Genomic DNA, 17,682 nt, shown 5'->3' on the forward strand with positions numbered 1-17,682 from the left:
TGCTCAGTCCACCCTAATACTCACCCCTTAAAGTCCTGCAGTTTGACCTTCTGGCCAAGAAATTCAAGGAACTCCACGAAGGCGGGGCTCTCCTCATTGGTGCTGAAGAGTTCTTCCTCAGAGGTCTGGGGATGAGCGGCCAGGGTCATGGAGGTGGAGTTCCTGAGAAGCCCCTGCCCCCTGTCCCTACTCAGACCCAGAGAGGGCAGGAGGGAGGACCTCTGGCAGACCCTGGGCTCCTGAGTCCCTTGGACGATGTGCTCCCCTGGAAAAGGTCTGAGATACGGGAGCGGGTGGGGAGGGGAGGCAGGAGGTTAGCACACCTGCCCAAGCTTCTGATAAATGACGCCAAACTTGAAGTTATTGCTGATGACGTGCTCGTCAAAGGTGACGATGAGCCGGGAAGCCTGCGGGAGAGGACGCCGGGTGAAGAGACTGTGTGTGCAAGCTGCCGTTCTGCACGCCCTTCCCCCGTGCCAAGCACTGAGCCAGGCGCTCTACACACATTACATCATGTAATTCTCATTCCAGCCGTCCCCTCTGAGCCTTGGGTTCGGAGAGCTTAAGTGACTCTCCTAGGGTCAACGGCTTGCGAGCGCGTGTAGGCTTGGGATTTGACCCCAGGTCTGCTGGATTCCAAAGCTTAAGCTGATGGCTCCTGAGTTTTGCCGTGAGCCCCGGTCCTGCCATGGCCAAGCCCGCCCTCAGTGCACTCTAACTCCCAACACAGTCCTTTGCTCCTCTGTAAACCCACATCATCTTTCCAGAACAGGCTACGTCCCGCCAATTTGCTGTCGGCACTAAGCAAGTTCTCCTCCTCACCTTAGGCCTCAGTTTCCTCTCCCATAAGCAGGAGGTGGGCCCTGATTTCTGAAGCCCCTTCAGGATACCTTTCCTGGACCACATCTCATACTTTAGAGACCTCACACTGCTCCAGGATTCAGGCAGGGGTACAAGGGTTTACCTGCCTGTCCTCTTCCAGGACGCACCCCGGCTCATCCAAGGCAGAAGCTCCTGCCCGATCCCCACACTGTCCCAGTGCCTGGAACCCAGCTCCCAGCCCCCAGGCAGAAGGCGCCGGGGCTATTCTCTCTCTGCAGGTCTCCTCTGGGATACGAAGGCAAGGCCAGTCGAAAAGACACCGGTCCCAGGGGAGGACTGCAGCACAGATTGCTCTCAGGAGGGTCCCCAAACATCACAGGCCGGTCTCGAAGGCAGACAAACCTAGGCTTAAACGCAGGCCCTCCTGATCTGCTGTGCACCCTTGGGTAAGGCACAGACCCTTTCTGTGGCTCCTCTTCTGCATATTGTGAACTTCACAGGGTTACTGTGAAGATTAAGTGACAGAACCTGGGGACAGTACTGGCACACAGAAGGTGCTTAATAAACACTCAGTCCTCTAGTCACTCATCCACCCTCAGTGAGCTGTGCCCAGATCCAGCCGTACCTTGGGGTAGAGCACAGGATAGAATCGATCCACGTTGACATCTTCACACACCAGCTGCAGGAGGAGATAAGGGAGGGGTGTGAGGTGTGGGGCCAGGGAGGAGAGGACGGCGTGCCTGGACCTCCCTGGCCAAGGTCTGAGAAGAAGTCATGTTGGGGCTGGCCAAGGCTGAAGCAGGACTCCGAGGTCACTGCTGCTCAGGGAATGGAGGTCTCCTGAGACCTGAGGGTGCTAGAGAGAAAACCAAAAGCACACAGGCAGGGGATGCGGGTGCAGGAGAACACGTGGCAACCCGAGGCATGGTGGGAACACTCGAGAGACGGGGCCTCAGGATAGGGCGGCAGCCCAGGGCTGGGGCCTGCAGCCGGAGGGGTATGCCGAGGCAGAGCTGAAGCCCAGCAAGTGCTGAGCAGGGGCTGACCGGGAAGCTCAGGGGAGCGGGGGCCTCACCTTTGCCATCTGGACAACATTAGGGAATTCGGTGAGGCAGGAGATGGGGATGACATCATGGTATGTCCGGCACTTGGTCCTGGGAAGAAAAAGTCACATGGTGAAGGCCTGGGCAGCGGGACAGGAAAATGGGAACCCCACGCCTGGCAAAGTAAGGCCACAAAGGGGTGGACCATAGCGAGGACCAGAGGTGACGACGGGTGCCAGGGTGGCTCGGGCACTAACTTGCTGTGTAACCTCAGGCAAATCCCTGCCCCTCTCTGGGCCTTGATGAAGACAGTGGGTCAAATGAGACGGGCTCTCAGATTCTAAGGCCTCAGCCCTTCCTGCCGTCTCGGGACTCCCCCACCACCCTCACCTGAGCAGCAGCCGCAGGTGCTCTTGGTCCCCGATGACATCGTACTTGAGTGAGAAGACAAGGTGGCCGAGGGCAGTGTCCAGTGAGTAGTAATTGAAATGCTCCTGCGGTGGGAGGTGGGGGCCAGGGGAGCGGGTGAGGCTGAGCAGGGGCTTCCAGAAACCAGGCCAGAAAGCCAGCCCACTCCCAGATGGGGGTCCTTTGCCCACAGCAGGTGTCACGGCTGATAGCAGACCCCACATCAGACAGACCTGCACTCAAAGCCCCATTCTGCCACTGACCAGCTGGGCAGCCTGAGAAGGTCACTTGGCCTCTCTGTGCCTCGCTTTCCTAGTCTGCCAAATGGGAGGGAACCCAGTTATTTGGTGGTGGCCAGGACAGAAAGGGATGAAGTGCCTGGCTCAGCCTTGGTGTTCAGTGAAGGTGGGTGGTAACACCGGGTCTCTGGGTGCTCACTGAGTCAGGACCACATTCAGACCTGCATGCCTGTCTTCAGCCCTGGCCCTTCTCAGGGCTGAGCACCCAGCAGGTGCTCAATAAGCAAAAGCTGATTGCCCAACCTGTGACTCTGTGGTCCCTGAAGCCAGGTCCCGTGAGAAACAGGAAGCGAAACATCCCATAACACACAGGGCAGCTGGCCAAGCAGGTTTCCACCCTCCTGTCTCACCTGGAGAAGAGGGCACAGCGTTGGAAAGACACACTCTGGAGGGTATCAGGGGTGGCTGCGGCAGGGAAGGCACCCCCAGAGAGAAGCCCGGGGCTGGCACCTTGGGTGGGGAAGTTCCAAAGCCGAGGGCTGGGAGTTCAGGGAGACACCACCCAGCCTAGCCCTGGGCTCCCCCTGCCAACCCCAGCCCCAGCCCTTGCCCAAGCCTTAGGAGTGGAGCTGGCTGGCCACACCTGCCCCAGGAATCATCCTAGATGTAAATCCTGTTCAAACATGAACACCTGCACTCAGAGGCCAGGGGCAGATAGAGGCAGGGGCCAGTGGATATGCCCCACGAATCCGAAGCTCAGGGGCATTCTCAATGGACCTGGCACAGAGTCCCCCCAGCCCTGCCTGGGCAGAGTGTCAGAGACCCCCAAATGCTTGACATCATCCAGCAGAGAGGGAGTGGCAGGCACTTGATAAGGAGTCACTTGGCAGGGAAGCCCAGGGAGTGGGGAGTTTCCCTGGACACCTCCAAGCCCAGAGGAGCTCCAGGGACACAGTGGGACAGTGGGCTCAGGGTCCCCGGAAGTCAATGCCCAAAGTCACCCTAATCTCCCCCTCTGCCAGGATAGGGTCCAGCGCCTGAGCACCTGGCTGCTTCTCCCTTACCCCTAGAGTCAGGAAGCGGCCCTGCCTCTCTGCCAGCCCTGGGGCTGCTCCCCTCAGTACTGCTAATCTGATCCTGGACATGAGGCCTCCTCTTTTTTTTTGAGATGGAGTCTCACTCTGTCGCCCAGGTTGGAGTGCAGTGGTGCCATCTCGGCTCACTGCAACCTCTGCCTCCTAGGTTCAAGCGATTCTCCTCCCTCAGCCTCCAAAATAGCTGGGATTACAGGCACCCACCACCACACCTGGCTAATTTTTGTATTTTTAGTAGAGATGGGGTTTTGCCATGTTGCCCAAGCTGGTCTTGAACTCCTGACCTCAGGTGATGCACCTGCCTTGGCCTCCCAAAGGGCTGGAATTATAGGTATAAGCCATGGCACCTGGCTGCCTCTTCTGACCCTCCAGCCTGCACCTCTTCAGATTCTACTGCACTCAAGGTCCACTACCTTCATCTGTCACTTGTTACTCTTTCAACCAACTTTTCTGAGTGCCAGCCATGTGCTTGGCATACATGGTATCCTCAGATCCCACCACCTGCCAGATCCAGCTGGGAGCCTCTGGCCAGCAGGTGCCTAGGATGCAGGTCTCTCTCCACCTCTAGGGCTCAGCTGGGAAGTGGAATTCCATGCTGGCTTCTGGGTTTGTTCCTAGGCAAAGGCTCCCGAACCTGGGCTCGCTGGTTAAGTCCCAGTCACAATGGATACTCTCCTAACTCCACTGGTTAGCACCAGTGTCTCCCAGAGTCAGGCCAATGCCCAGGCCCAGACTGAGGTCACACAGCTTCCCAATCCCCAAGGAGTCATCCCCTCTTCCCAACACACGCGCGCGCGCACACACACACACACACACATACTCGCACAGTGGCTAGGAGCATGACCTCTCCTGTGCATCTTAATGGAAGGTCAGCCAAAGCTGGTTCAATTCCAGGCTCAGTAATTGCACGACCTTGACTAAATCATTACCTATCTGAGCTTCAGTTTCCTCTTCTGTAAAAACAGAATAATCCTGATATCACCAAGTCATTATGAAGATGTGAAAACAGCTAATGTTAACTGAGTATTTACCAAGTGCCAGGTGTGGTTCTAGAAGCTTCGCGTGTACTTTTATTATCCCTGTTTTCACAGATGAGGAAGTTAAATAACTTGCCCAAGGTCACACTGTCAGTTAATAGAAGAGCCAAGATTCCCACACATGCCGCGAGGCTCCAGAGCCCATGACACACTTCCCAGTTGTGGCTGTGTGCTGAGACGGCACCCGGCATGCGACCTGACACACGTTCCTGGCATGGGACCTCCCCTTGGGCTCCCACAACACTCAGACAAGTTGTTGCTGGGCAGGGTCCCTGCTCTGTGCTGCTGGTGGGGCAGGGGTGCATCAATCCACGACGTTACTGTTCCCCTAACTCCAAGCTGCCTGAAAGGAGGCCCTGGGTCTATTGTGCTGGCTGCTGTATACCTGGTGCATAGAACAGGTGCCAGGCACAGAGCTGGTGCTCATTATTTGCTACCCCTGACTGAGCGCTTCCTTTGTCCCAGATGCCACTGTAAAGACCTTACAGATATCAGCTCACTGCAACCTCACAAGGTGGGTATCATTACCACCAACCACCATTTTCACAGATTAGGAAACTGAGGCACAGAGAAGTTAAGCGATTTGCCTGATGTCCTGGGTAGTGGGTGGCAGAGCCAGGATTCAAGCCCTGGTAGAGTCTACTGTGAACCACTGTGCCATACTGCTGCCTTTGCAATCAACGTTTCTTGGGTGAAAAGTGACTCCACCATGCGTGCTCCCTGGGGGAGTGGGGTGTGCATGGTGGGAGCACGTTCACTCGGGGCTCTGGGGCTGTCACCCAGTCCTGGCCCATGGGTTCTGCTCCCTCCCAGGCCCAGCCTTGAATGGGGCTGAACTGTGACCCACCCAGCCAGTCCCGCTGCACCAGCCAGCCACCCACCTTGCCGAGAAAGTGCTTCCGGTAGATGCGGGCTGTGGGGTTGCACTCGAGCTTCATCTTGGTCGTGGGCGACTGCAGCGGCTCCGTCTCAGGGATGCTGGTGATTTCGTGGTTGGTGCCTTCAATCCAGTAGCCCCCAAACTGGGGCAGCAGGATGAGGGGGAAGGGCCCTTCTCGCCCCAAGACCTGAAGAGGGACTCAACTGAGAGCCACCCCAGACTGTATCCCACTGGGGGCCCCAGGACACCCTCCCAACTCAGATCTGGAGCCACTTCTGTCGTGGCTAAGGGGTGGGAGGGGATGGGCCAGAGCCTATGTGGGCTTCAGGGCTCTGCTCCAGTCCTTTCCCTCAGCCAGACCCAGACAGTGCCAAGACCCAAGTCTCCAAGGTGGGATTTGGGGGCAGGTAGAGCCAGAGCATGACCTTGGCCTAAGAAGCTGGAACATTTGGCTCAGAAGGCCCAAGGGTTCAAATGGGCTCTGAAACCTTGGACCTGGAAACCAGATCTCCAGCCGACAGCAAGGTCTGTGGGTCAGGCTCCTGAGGAGGTAGACCTGGTGTCCAGAAGCCCTGTGTGAGTGCCTCCTGGGTAAGGATGAGCTCGGGGATCTAGCCGAGTACCTCATGCACACTCGGGTAGGGAATGTAGTCCTCTTCTGTCTGCAAAACACAAGCAGGCCAAGGGTCTTTGCATCGATCTGCCCTCCAGCCTCCCCAGAGCTCACCTCTGCTTGGCCAGCCTCAGGGCTGGGAGTGTGGGTAGGGCCCTGGACTCATCACCTCTTACAGATGGGCAGGGGCTGAGGCAGGCTTAGCGTGCTGAGCACTGGCATCTTCTAGGGCTCTCCTTGTCTGGGGAAAGGAGGGCTCACTGCCTCCCCAGAAGGAACCGCTGGACTGCCTGGAGGGCTTGTTAAACACAGGTTGCTCCACCCCACCCCCAGAGCTTTGGATGCAGTGGTCTGGGTGGGGTCTGAGAATGTCCATTTCTCACAGGCTCCCAGGTGGCACTGATGCTGCTGGTGTGAGGACCTCTGCCCCGAAGAGAGTATCAGGCTTACTGCCCATGCACCCCCCTCTAACCCTGCCCTGCAGCCCTGGGCCCACTCCACCAGGCCTGGTCTTCTAGGTACTCTGGGGTCCCAAGTCACCAAGAACCACATGCTAAGAAAACTGGGTCAAAAATAAGGGCCTCCCCTTCATCTCCCTGGGTCTCCCACCTCCAGTCAGTCTCCTCACCAATGGCTGGGGGGCCCCCAGACCTGCCTCCCCATCACTCCTTCCCCATCCAGACAGGAGCTTCACAGAGCAGGAGCTCATAAGCCTCCTAGGACCTGGGCTGGAGTCCTTCTGCAACTGCTGGTCATCACTGGTTTCAGGGAAAACATTTGGCAGCAGCTGTCTTTGAGAGAGGAGGGCTTTGACTTTGGGGTGGGGATGCCCGGAGAGGCAGGGGGGTCTGCAGTGGTGAAGGTGGAAAGGAGGAGCTAGAATAGAGGCCCCAGGCATCTAGCAAGGGAGGGGTTCTCCCCATCAAGAACTCCTAGAGGGCAGGGGCTGGGTCTACCCTGCTAGTGGCTGTGCCCCCGCTCCCACACCTGGCACACTGTAAGACTACTTCCTGAAAGGGGATGGATTCCTGCTTGATGAGCAGTGGTGGCAGCACTTCCCGGATCCCCTCCACCCCCTAGACAGGGAGGCAGACTGCCAGGCCCACCTACTTTGAGGGGCGGCGGGAAGGAGCAGCGTTGTTCATCCATCCTGCTTCCCTGTAAGAGAAGGCAGCACCGGTCTACCCTCCCAGGCCCACTGCCAGGCGCTGCCTCCCCTCCCCAAGGCATGCAAGGGGAAAGCCCTAGGAGGCGGCCCTCAGAGGTGGGGGTACTCTCAGGGCAGGGTGCTAGCTGGCTGGGGGCCCTGGGCCTCTCTGAAGGGCTGGCTGTCCCAGTAGTGACCAGAGCTGGTGCCTGGCAGCCTCGAGGACGGCTGAGGGCTCTGTGCAGGAATGCATGTGCCGCTGGGAGTGGGGGCAGGGGAGATGCACACGCCTGTGTGTGAGTTGGCAGGGGGGTTTATCTACACAGATATGTGAGGGAGAGGAGGGGAGGGAGAGGCAGAGGCAAGACAGAAAGAGAAACAGGAGGCATCGGAGTTTAGAGGGTGTTCAAGTCATCCCACCTCCCGTACCTCCTGCCCCACTCCCAGTGCATACCTATGTGAAAAGCAGATGGGCCTGCGGGGTGGAGGATATGGGGGTAATACCTCCCCCTCCTGCAGCACAGTCTCCGGCTGACAGGCCCCTGGCATCTGTCCCCTCCTCCAGTTCCATTCCACCTGGGCCCCCCACCACAAAGCCTGTGAAGTCTCTCATTGGGTGAGGGGCAGTGTGTCTGTGGGGTGGGTTGATGAACTGACTGCAGCCCTGTTGCAGTTCTACATGGGGATGGGAGCTGGGAGCCTACATGGACCCTGGGGTCACAGAGAGGTTGGATCTACCAGCCCCCACCCTCTACCCTGACCTCCAGACAGAGGACCCTGGACAACCAGGGGCCACCACCTTCTGCTGGCATGGCTTGTCCTCAGAGAAGTGAAGGGCTGGAGACGCAGCAAGGGCCCCTGACCCCAGCCCAGCCAGCTCTGTGGCTTCCCAGAACAGGCCACAGACCCATCCTCACCTGCATCTTTTCAATCATCTCAAATAAATCTGTGTTCTGCAACAGAGACAGGGGAGAGGAGGTCAGCTGATCCCACCAAGCCCCGGAGGAGCCTCCACCCGCCCCAGTCCTCCGGGTCCCACCAACTCTGACCAGCGACCGAGGCACCTGTCTAAGCGGCAAGCAGGAGTGGCGGGAGCATTGTGGCGGGAGCTCTGTGTGGGAGACCCATGTAGTCTGGCCAACTGTCAAGTGAGGTGAGCCCAGAGCCCAGGGCCCAAGGCCAGGGCAACCCACCTACTCAGTCCTATCCCCTGAAGGGCTGTTACCCTTGGGGAGAGATGGATCACCCCAAGTCCCAGCTGCAGAGATGAGCCTGTCCTGGATCCCCAGGAGGGGTCTGTGCTTCTTCCCACCTCTCCTGGAAGGGGTCAAGGCTCAGTCAACCAGGCCACAGTCCACTGCTCAGACAGCCCACTCGTCTCCAAGCAGAGTGAGCTGGGGCTGCTTCAGGAGAGAGGACACTGAGATGCTGATCACCCCAGCACCTGTGCGTGAGCCACCTGAACCCTCGGATGCTCGAGCCAGCCTCTCCGGAGGTGAGCCAGGGCACACGCAGAGTTAATCTGGCATCTGCCAGCTGCGCTTGGCAGCTCTGGCCTCTCCAGTGCCAACTCCCTATGAGCCTTCCTGGAAGGCGGCATCCCTGCCGGCTGGCCCAGCTGGAGGCTGGGCCTGGGAAGCCCCCAGAGCCTCCAGGATGGTGACCCTCCCCCTTGCCCCTCCAAGGCTCAACTCAGGCTGCTCCTGCTGACACATGTGCTAAGAAGTTGTGCACCAGGAAACACGCACGTCTCTCTGTCTCTGTCTTTCTCCGTCTCTCTCCCTCCCCTCCTGCTCACACACACAGACGGCTGCACCAATATTTAAAGTCCCACTGCACCATGCATATGTTTCATGTACCAAGAAAATAACACACACAAACACATACGATGGGGACTGTGCACAGTGATTCTTCGAGCTATACACTAACACACAAAGATACACATTGGTGTTCTGAGTTACATTACACAGGAGCACACCCACTCACACACATGCAGGTCCAAATACCAGGAGAGACACACACACAAATGCGAACCCACACCTGTGTGGGTCTACACACCAGTAACTGCACACAAAGCTACAGTAACACCACAAACCACTCTCACGTGTGAGAGAAAGCAAGAGGCCTGACAACACGCACCCACAGAGGCAGGCGGGTGTGTCCAGGGAGACCCAGACTCAGCCTCACTCATGGCTCCAAGCCCTCCCTCCCCTAGCAGGGTCACAGAACCACAACAGTAAATGAGACTCGGAAGGTATCCAGCAACTGCCGGGGAAGATAATCCCCCAGGATGCGGGGCATGGTCTGAAGCTCACTCAGCCTCACCTGCACACACACAGAGCCCTGGGAAAGGTCACCACATACAAGCACGGAAAAATGTGTGCATTCTGAGGCCTGCCCAGAGAGGCAAGATCCACCTTGTAAAACCCACCGCAGGAGGCCATGGGACACCCTGATGATCCATGGTCACCTATGGTCACACCCAACACTCTGCATTTGGAAGAAACAATTCCACAGGCAGTTACAGCAGAAACCACAGCCACACACACCTGAAGTCCAGGCAGACAAACATGCCTGTCAATACAACACGCTGTATGACAGCAACTCTGGCTTCTGTGCCCAGGTCAGCCACACAACCTCAGCTCGGCACAGTCCCCAAGAGTCATGTTGATGAGGGGTGCATTAATGTCCCCCATTAAGACATCCCACTCAAGGTGACCAGACATAGCCAGGAACACTCTAATACGCCTTGTTGCACTAGGAATCAGTCACATAAACACTGACACATGGTCCTGTCACCAGAGTGTACACACAGCAACAAGCAACACCCACAGCTACAGCCTCGCAGGGAGCAGCAGACGCTCTGACACATGGCGAGGGCTCTGAGAGATGGGGCCCAGATGTGGGGTGCCCCACATGCCAGCACCACCACAAAGTGGCCCTGGAGCATTCAGAGCCCACCCCAAACGGGGCAGGGGCAGGGGCAGGGGCAGGGGCAGGGTAAAGTGGTCCCGGTAGCAAGCGCCCACACACACCCTGCCGCTGCAGCCCAGAGCCACCGGGGAGGCCGAAGCAAGAGTCCCAGGGTCCGGGACCTCAGGTCACGGGTGCGCCCCGCGGCCGGGGTCAGCCCAGAAGCTCACATGCCCACCATGACCGAAGCCTCGCACGCTCGCCCTGACTGGGGCAAAGCCGGCCGGGCTCCCCAGCAGTCGGCTGACCCAGCCCCGGGGTCCCTCCGCCATGCCGCCCCACCTGGGTCCTCACCTGCCAGCCGGCCCCCGTGGGCAGCGAGCCCCTCCGCGGACAGCCGGGGGTCGCCGGGGGCCGCGGCTGCGCCATCTCGAGCCCGGCCCGGCCCCCGCCGGGGCGGTACTTCAGCTGGCCCGGCCGGCTCCGGCCCGCGCGCGCCCCGGCCCGGGCCCCGCAGCGCCGAGCTCCAAGCTCTCGGCTCTCGGCTCCCGGCGGCGGCGCTACCAGCGCTGGGCTCGCCCAGCCGCACGACCCGGGGTGGGCGGGGCGCCAGGTACGGGCGGCGCGGGGCGGGGCGGGGGCGCTGAGGCCACGCCCCCCGAGGCGGCCCGGCCTGCGGCCCCGGGACACTGCGCCTGCGCGCTCCGGCCCGAGCGCTGGAAGCTTTGGGTGCCTCGGGCTCCCCGGGGGCGGGGCAGAGGGCCCACTCGATTCTCCCCAGCCCGCCCCCAACCCACCTTCTCTATCTTCCCAGGCTCTAGGTACCCCGCCTCAGGGCATCAAGGACGGGGTTCTTGGGAGCGGCGTAAAGCCGGGCAGGAAGAGGAGAGGGTTACCTTGCAGACAGAAGGCTTTTCTTGAGCATCTGCTTAATTCTGGGCCCTTCACATGTCTCGTAATCTCGTCACAGCCCAGGAGGTACAAATGTCATCTCCATTTGAGAAATGAGAAAACCGATTCCAAGAGGTGAAATAGCTTGCCCGAGACCACACAGCCAGGAAGAGGCAGAACTGGAGTCCAGGGAAAGGCCTGGGCCCACTCTTTGGGGTCTCTCCCTTTCCTCCTCCTCTCCTTCACCCTGCTTCCCAGGCCCGACAGTGGCTGGCCTGCTCCGTCCCTTCCTCCTGCCCTAGCTGCCTCAGATTCTGGGGGAGATGGCCATAGCACCTGGGGAGGGGCTGCCAGGCCCATCCTATGGAGGAAAGGGCCCAGGTAGATTTCGGAACATGTGGGTTCTAGCTACAACTTACTGAGTGGCCTTGAGTGAGTCCCTGCCTCCTCTCTGAACCTCAGTTTCCCCATCTGTAAAATATAAGGCCTCTGGCCGGCGTGGTGGCTTACACCTCTAATCCCAACACTATGGGAGGCCAAGGTGGGTAGATCACAAGGTCAGGAGCTCGAGACCAGGCTGGCCAATATGGTAAAACCCCGTTTCTACTAAAAATACAAAAGTTAGCTGGGTGTGGTGGCGGGTGCCTGTAGTCCCAGCTACTCCGGAGGCTGAGGAAGCAGGATCACTTGAACCTGGGAGGCAGAGGTTGTAGTGAGCTGAGATCGTGCCACTGCACTCCTACCTGGGCAACAGAGCAAGACTCTGTCTCAAAAAAAGAAAAAAATATATATATATGTATATGTGTGTGTGTGTGTGTGTATTTTTTTTTCTTTTTTTGAGACAGAGTATATATATTGTGTATATATATTGTGTATATATTCATTCTGTATATATATACACACAATATATGTGTGTGTGTGTGTGTGTGTGTGTGTGTGTGTGTGTGTGTATAGCACTTCTGTAGGTCCTTCCTGCTGACCCTGCGGTATGTCCCTAGCCTGGTATAGCCACTGTACAGGGACAGGGACAGGGCCTTGCTACTTTTTCCTCCAGACAGATGTTGGGGACACAGCAAATGCTTCTTGAACTGTGGCCAAGGAGACACAGCTGCTTTGGATGTTGCGGGGGCAGAGCTGCCCACCAACTCAGAGCCATACCTCTGTTCAGCTTCCTGAAAGAGCTGCCAGAGGCTGCCCACCACCCTCCAGCCCCAGAGCCAAGGGCTCCTAGAAGGAAAGCACTGTGCCCTCCCTTTCCCCCTAGACCTGGACTTCAATCAGGTTTGGGCCTGAAGAGCCAGTGGGAACTCTGGAGATGTGTGTTCCAGACACGGTGTAGCTTTGGTTTTAATAATTAACTGCGGCAAATATTGATTTATGCAGCCACTTCCAGTCCTGAGCGCTTCCGGGCACCCATCGAAATGTAGCCAGAGAAATATCCATTCCCACACTGCCCCCGGGGGAGTGCAGGCCTGCTCATATCAGCGGAGATGTCTGCGTGCCAGGTGGCATGGAAGGTGTGTGCACATATGCGTGCAGCCATGTGTGCATGCATGTGAGACTCCATGACCAGCTGTGGCTGTATATACGTGGGCATGCTGTCTTTCTGTGTGTATGGGAATGCCTGGGTATGGGTATTTGTGTTTGTATGTATGAACCTCATGCATGTATACATGTGCAAGTCTCTGACTATATTTACAGACACGTGGCTGTGGCTGTGTGTTTTGTGTCTGTGACATGTCCCTGTATGTAGGTGTGGGTAAGCTGTGTATGTACATGTGTGAAGGTTTCTGAATCCCCAAGTGGAGAAACTCCTGTAGGGGGAAGGGTAGGAGGGTCCTGGGTAGCTGGATGCCTGTACAAATGTGGGGCCTGAAGGAGGAGAACGTCCCTTCTGGGTGCTCCGTCCAGCCCTCGGAATGTAATGATGTTGATAACAGCTCAGCTTCCTAATTTCTACTTTCCAAAGTACTTTCACCCAATTGCAAGCTGGCAAGGTGGGTAGAGAAGAAACTGTCACCTCTGTTGAGGAAACTGAGGCCCGGAGAAGGGCAGGGATTTGGCCACTGCCAGAGGAAGGTCACCTGCCCTTTAGACAGATGCCATCAATGTTTTAAATGTGCACAGAGCTAGGAGCACCAGGGGAGGGGGATGGTGTGACAGGCCTGGGTCCTCTCAGCCCAGCACTAGCTTGCTGGAGACCCCAGATGAATCATTCAGTCTCTCTAGCCCCTGGTTTCCTCTCCTGTCAAAGGAGGATGATCCACAGACTCCCTTGATTCTGAGGTGGGGGTGGGCTGTCGGGAAGGGGAAGATCGGAGCCCGCTGTCTGAGCTGTGTTGGCACAAACGGAGGCTTCTAGCCAGACTGGGTGGAGGCCAGGAAGCCCGAGGGGAGGCAGCTTTTCAATAATCTGAGAAGGCCATCCCCAGGCTGTCTAGCAGGCATGGACCAGAGCAATGGGCTGCTCTATCTCTTGTCTCCTGATGGGAAGACTGAAGACCAGGGAGGAGAAGCTACGGTCCAAGGGCACACAGCCCTTGGTGAGAACCCAGGCCTCCTCCTGAAATACTCAGGGGGAAAGGGACTGGGAGCTTCATTCATGAAACCAGCTGTCAAGTGAGGGCTGCCATTGAGTCTATCCCTTCCTGCCAAGCCCCGGATCCTCATGGCCCAGTCTTGGGCTGCTGCCCAGACAGAGAAAATGGGAGTCAGTCTCAGGAACCTCTTTCTGCTGCTCCCAGCACACTCACGTGGTCCCCCATGGAGGTGGTGAACCCACACATGGACACCATTCCTCGGCCATCTTCCCTCCCAGCCTAGGCAAGGTGCCTGGCCTTTATTCCAGGCCAGAGCGTTCAGGGAGGAACCTGGTGGATCTTGCCTCTGCTATTTTCTGGCTGTGTGACCTTGGGAAGACCACTTTACTTCTCTGAGTTCCTGGATCCTCTACTAGAGAATGACTGCTACCCAAGGTTTACGTGCCACCAAGGACCAGGGGGCATGATATCTGTGGAAGTGCTTTAGAAACTGCAAAAAGTACTGCAAAAGTGAGAGCTTATCAGCTGGGCAAGGTGGCTCACGCCTGTAATCCCAGCACTTTGGGAGGCAGAGGCGGATGGATTGCTTGAGCTCAGAAGTTTGCAAACTTGTTGCCTGGGCAACACGGTGAAACCCTGTCTCTACTAAAATAATAATTTAAAAAATTAGCCGGGCGTGGCAGCGTGCATGTATAGTCCCAGCTACTTGGGAGGCTGAGGCAGGAGAATTGCTTGAACTTAGGAGGCGGAGGTTGCAGTGAGCCTAGATCGTGCCACTGCACTCCAGCCTGGGCAACAGAGCAAGGCTCGGTATTTAAAAAAAAAAAAAAAAAAAAAAAAGAGAGCTTATCACCCCTGTATCAGAGAGGCCCTAACACCAGGCCTTCTGGTCAGACAGCTTGCATCCGGTCATGGCCCCACCACATCCAATCTCAGTGACTTTGGGGAAGTGACTGAACCTCTCTGAGCCTCAATATTCTCACCTGCAAAATGGGACTGATCAAAGTAGCTATTGCATAGTTCAAGGATGAGATGAAATACTGCAAACAAAGCATTAAGTACTCCCTTGGCACACAGTAAGTCTCAATACATATCAGCGGTTACTTCTGCTATATGATGCTCTGCATACATTGTTCAGTTATCTATCACTTTACTGGACTGTGGCTCTTGAGAGCAGGATCTGTATCAGAACGTTTCTGGCCCCTTGGCACCAAGCACAAGGCTTGGCATGAAGCAGGTACCGGGCAAATGTTTGATTTTAATGATAATCACACAAGCTCATTGACAGGGCTCTTGCTCTGTGCCAGATGCTGTGCCCGGGCTGCCCTGCCTGTACTTTGCATTAATCTTCACAATGACCCTGTGAAGTGGGTCCTCTCATTGCACCCAGTTTATAGATGAGGAGACTGATGGTGATGCTGATTGTGGAGATGATGAACCCTAGCTGGGGGCTGGTTAATTCCCAGCTGTTTCGCTTAGATTCTCCCTAAGCCCCTCCCCGCAACAGTCTACAGTCTACCCTGGTTCAACCTTTGTGACCGCACCAGCCTCACCCAGGGCTCAGGAATGGCATCCCCCTAGGAGCTAAACACCATCAGCATCTGCCTGAATATTTTACCTTTGCCCCAAAGGCATTCTTGGGCCCTTCCCAGCCCTGGGCATTTGTGGGGGTAGGGGGCAGAATACGGCATAGGTATGGAGGGAGACACTCACCTTAGGGTAGAGTGAAGCAGTATAGGAGGGAACTAAGTTCACTCGTGAAAGGTCTAGTGCCTGAGGGAAGCGCTGGTTCTGCCCATCACTCCTCCTGGAAAAGAAAGAGTCTGAGGTCAGGGAGAGCCCCAAGCTGGGAAATTTGGAAACTCTGGGAGAGTCATTCTCAGAGCTGGGGAATGCAAGGGAAGATAGATTTCATGGAGGAGGGGGTCATGGGCTCCCCAAGAGGAGGCAGAGGAGGTGCTTCGTGAGCAGGGCTGCCACACAGGCTCTCCTTCCCCCGGAGATCAAAGAGACAGTGTCTCTCCCCAAGCTCTCCGTTAGGCCTCCAGCCAAGCAGTGACCTACTCTGAAGATGAATGGACTGAGGCAGGGGCACTGAGGGTTGCAATGGAGGATGAGCTTTCTGAACTAAGCAAGATGCCCCCCGCCTCTACAATGGAGCCCTCCCTGAGCCTCTGGGAGCAGCCACCTTGGCAGTGAGCGGCTACTGGGGCTACCACTATTACGTGTGACTGTGACAATAACTGACACTCGTTGGGCCTACTACGTGCCAGGCCCTGTGCTGAGCCCTCATTCCATGCCCGAGAGCACAGCCTCCTCACCACACCAGTATTCCCACTTTACAGACAGGACCCAGCTGTGCACATAGGTCACGAAGCCGGCCGGTAGCAAAGCTAGCATCTGTGTGACACCTGCCTGACTCCAAGCCTGGACTCTCTGCCCACACCCACACCCTTCCCTGAGGAAAAAAAGCAGGTCTGGTGAGGGTGAAGTCAGCTCCTGTCACCCTAAAAAGCCTGCTGAGGCCACCTCTGGGGCAGGGAGAGGAAATGCCCAGTGGTTCCCGGGATCCAGGGGACCCAGGGCTGGGCAAGCAGGCCTGGCTTCCGCTGCTGCCTCGGGCCACCCTGACGTGGCTGCACACCCGCTCAGGTCTCATCCAGAGAGGCTGGTCCCTCGAGGGTGAGTCAGATGATCCCTCGTGGCCTAGAGCAGGCTTGAGTCAGGCAGAACTGGGGCTGCCACACCCCAAGAGGGGAAGGACCCATAAGAGCCTGGGCCAGGAAGAAGATGAGAAAGCTCTGAGCCTCCCTTCTAATTCCTCTCAGCCCAGTTACGCCAGCAGGAGAAACGGCCCAGAGGAACCATCCACAGCCCCACTTACGCACTGGAGGCCTCTCCACCTCCCAGGAGTGATGGCATCTTACAAGAGGGGTCCGCACTGGGCAGTGCTTGACCCACAAGGATAGATATGGTGGCAGTGGCATTTCAAGCCTGTGGCCCCCATCAGTGTGGGGGAGGTATTCTCAGGCACTGACTGGCTAGGTGACCTTGAGTTAGTGGCAAAGTCTCTTCAGCCTCAGTTTCCAAAAACATTCATCGCAGAGCTTGAGCAGCTCATGGGTATTCACTCAATGAACGCTTTTACCCCATTTGTTCATGGTAAACTCTGGCTCCCCAAGTTTCACTATTTGTTGAATGATTGAATGAATGAATAAAGGTTGGGAGTCACGTGAGCAAAGGAATGTCCCTACACACAGGTTCATGCGCATTGCAGGGTACACTGACATGGGGAGAGTCTGGAGGGGGAGGGTGGGGACTAAAGAGAGGTCCATAGAGATGGTTCCAGGCAGGCTGGGTGTGGTGGCTTATGCCTGTAATCCCAGCACATCGGGAGGCTGAGGCAGGTGGATCACCTGAAGTCAGGAGTTCAAGACCAGCCTGGACACCCATGGCCAATATGGGGAAACCCTGTCTCTACTAAAAAAAAAAAAAAAAAAAAAAAAAAAAATTAGCTGGGTGCAGTCACAGGCATCTATAATCCCAGGTACTTGGGAGGCTGAGGCTGTGCTATCTCGGTGCGACTATGGCTGCCCAGGGGTGGCTGTTGCTCATAATCAGGCTAGTCCAGCGATGCCCTTCTGTCTTCCCCTAGGCTTAGATGATAGTCATACAGCAGTCCCTGACAAACCCCCTTCCAGAACCCTCTCTGCCTCAGTCTGCCCATCACTCCTCCTGGAAGAGAAAGAGTCTGAGGTCAGGGAGAGCCCCAAGCCCGGAAATTTGGGAACTCTGGGAGAGTCACTCTCAGAGCTGGGGGATGTGAGATGGGATAGATTCCATGAAGGAGAGGGTCATGGGTTCCCCAAAAGGAGGGAGCTTTGGCAGATCCAAACTGGTAGGTCAGTGTGTCTCCCCATCCATCAGCTCCAGAGAGGACGATTCAGCTCTGCATGTGCAGGTGTCCACTTCACTCAGGATTGCTCATGGGCACAGAACCAGGGAGGCCTCAGAAGGCCAGAGTGTTCTGGCTGCCACCTGGGACCCCATCCTAG

At 56.9% G+C, this 17,682-nt stretch overlaps 1 protein-coding gene across 13 annotated transcripts in view; it reads right to left on the reverse strand.

Moving 5' to 3' along the window:
- The window catches only part of RAP1GAP (RAP1 GTPase activating protein), a 71,875-nt gene that overhangs the window by 15,463 nt on the left and 38,730 nt on the right, over positions 1-17,682 (reverse strand). For 11 of the 13 annotated variants that reach the window (XR_004275859.1, XR_004275858.1, XR_004275855.1 and 8 more), the window contains 10 exons: positions 15,341-15,434; positions 8,201-8,236; positions 7,247-7,294; positions 6,147-6,185; positions 5,525-5,710; positions 2,256-2,359; positions 1,898-1,976; positions 1,448-1,501; positions 324-407; positions 25-125 (listed from right to left, as the gene is read on the reverse strand). Coding sequence is in view for 6 of the 13 variants with exons in the window: in XM_032300709.1 (XP_032156600.1) it covers positions 25-125; positions 324-407; positions 1,448-1,501; positions 1,898-1,976; positions 2,256-2,359; positions 5,525-5,710; positions 6,147-6,185; positions 7,247-7,294; positions 8,201-8,236; positions 15,341-15,434 (825 nt within the window). In the remaining 7 variants the exon portion in view is untranslated. Of the gene's footprint in view, positions 1-24; positions 126-323; positions 408-1,447; positions 1,502-1,897; positions 1,977-2,255; positions 2,360-5,524; positions 5,711-6,146; positions 6,186-7,246; positions 7,295-8,200; positions 8,237-10,550; positions 10,772-15,340; positions 15,435-17,682 lie in introns of those variants that run through there. The other 2 variants (XR_004275856.1, XR_004275861.1) reach the window with 2 other exon arrangements.

This window comes from Sapajus apella, unplaced genomic scaffold, assembly GCF_009761245.1.
Source record: "Sapajus apella isolate SASKATOON/1434 unplaced genomic scaffold, GSC_monkey_1.0 scaffold43, whole genome shotgun sequence".
NCBI classification, from domain to species: domain Eukaryota; kingdom Metazoa; phylum Chordata; class Mammalia; order Primates; family Cebidae; genus Sapajus; species Sapajus apella.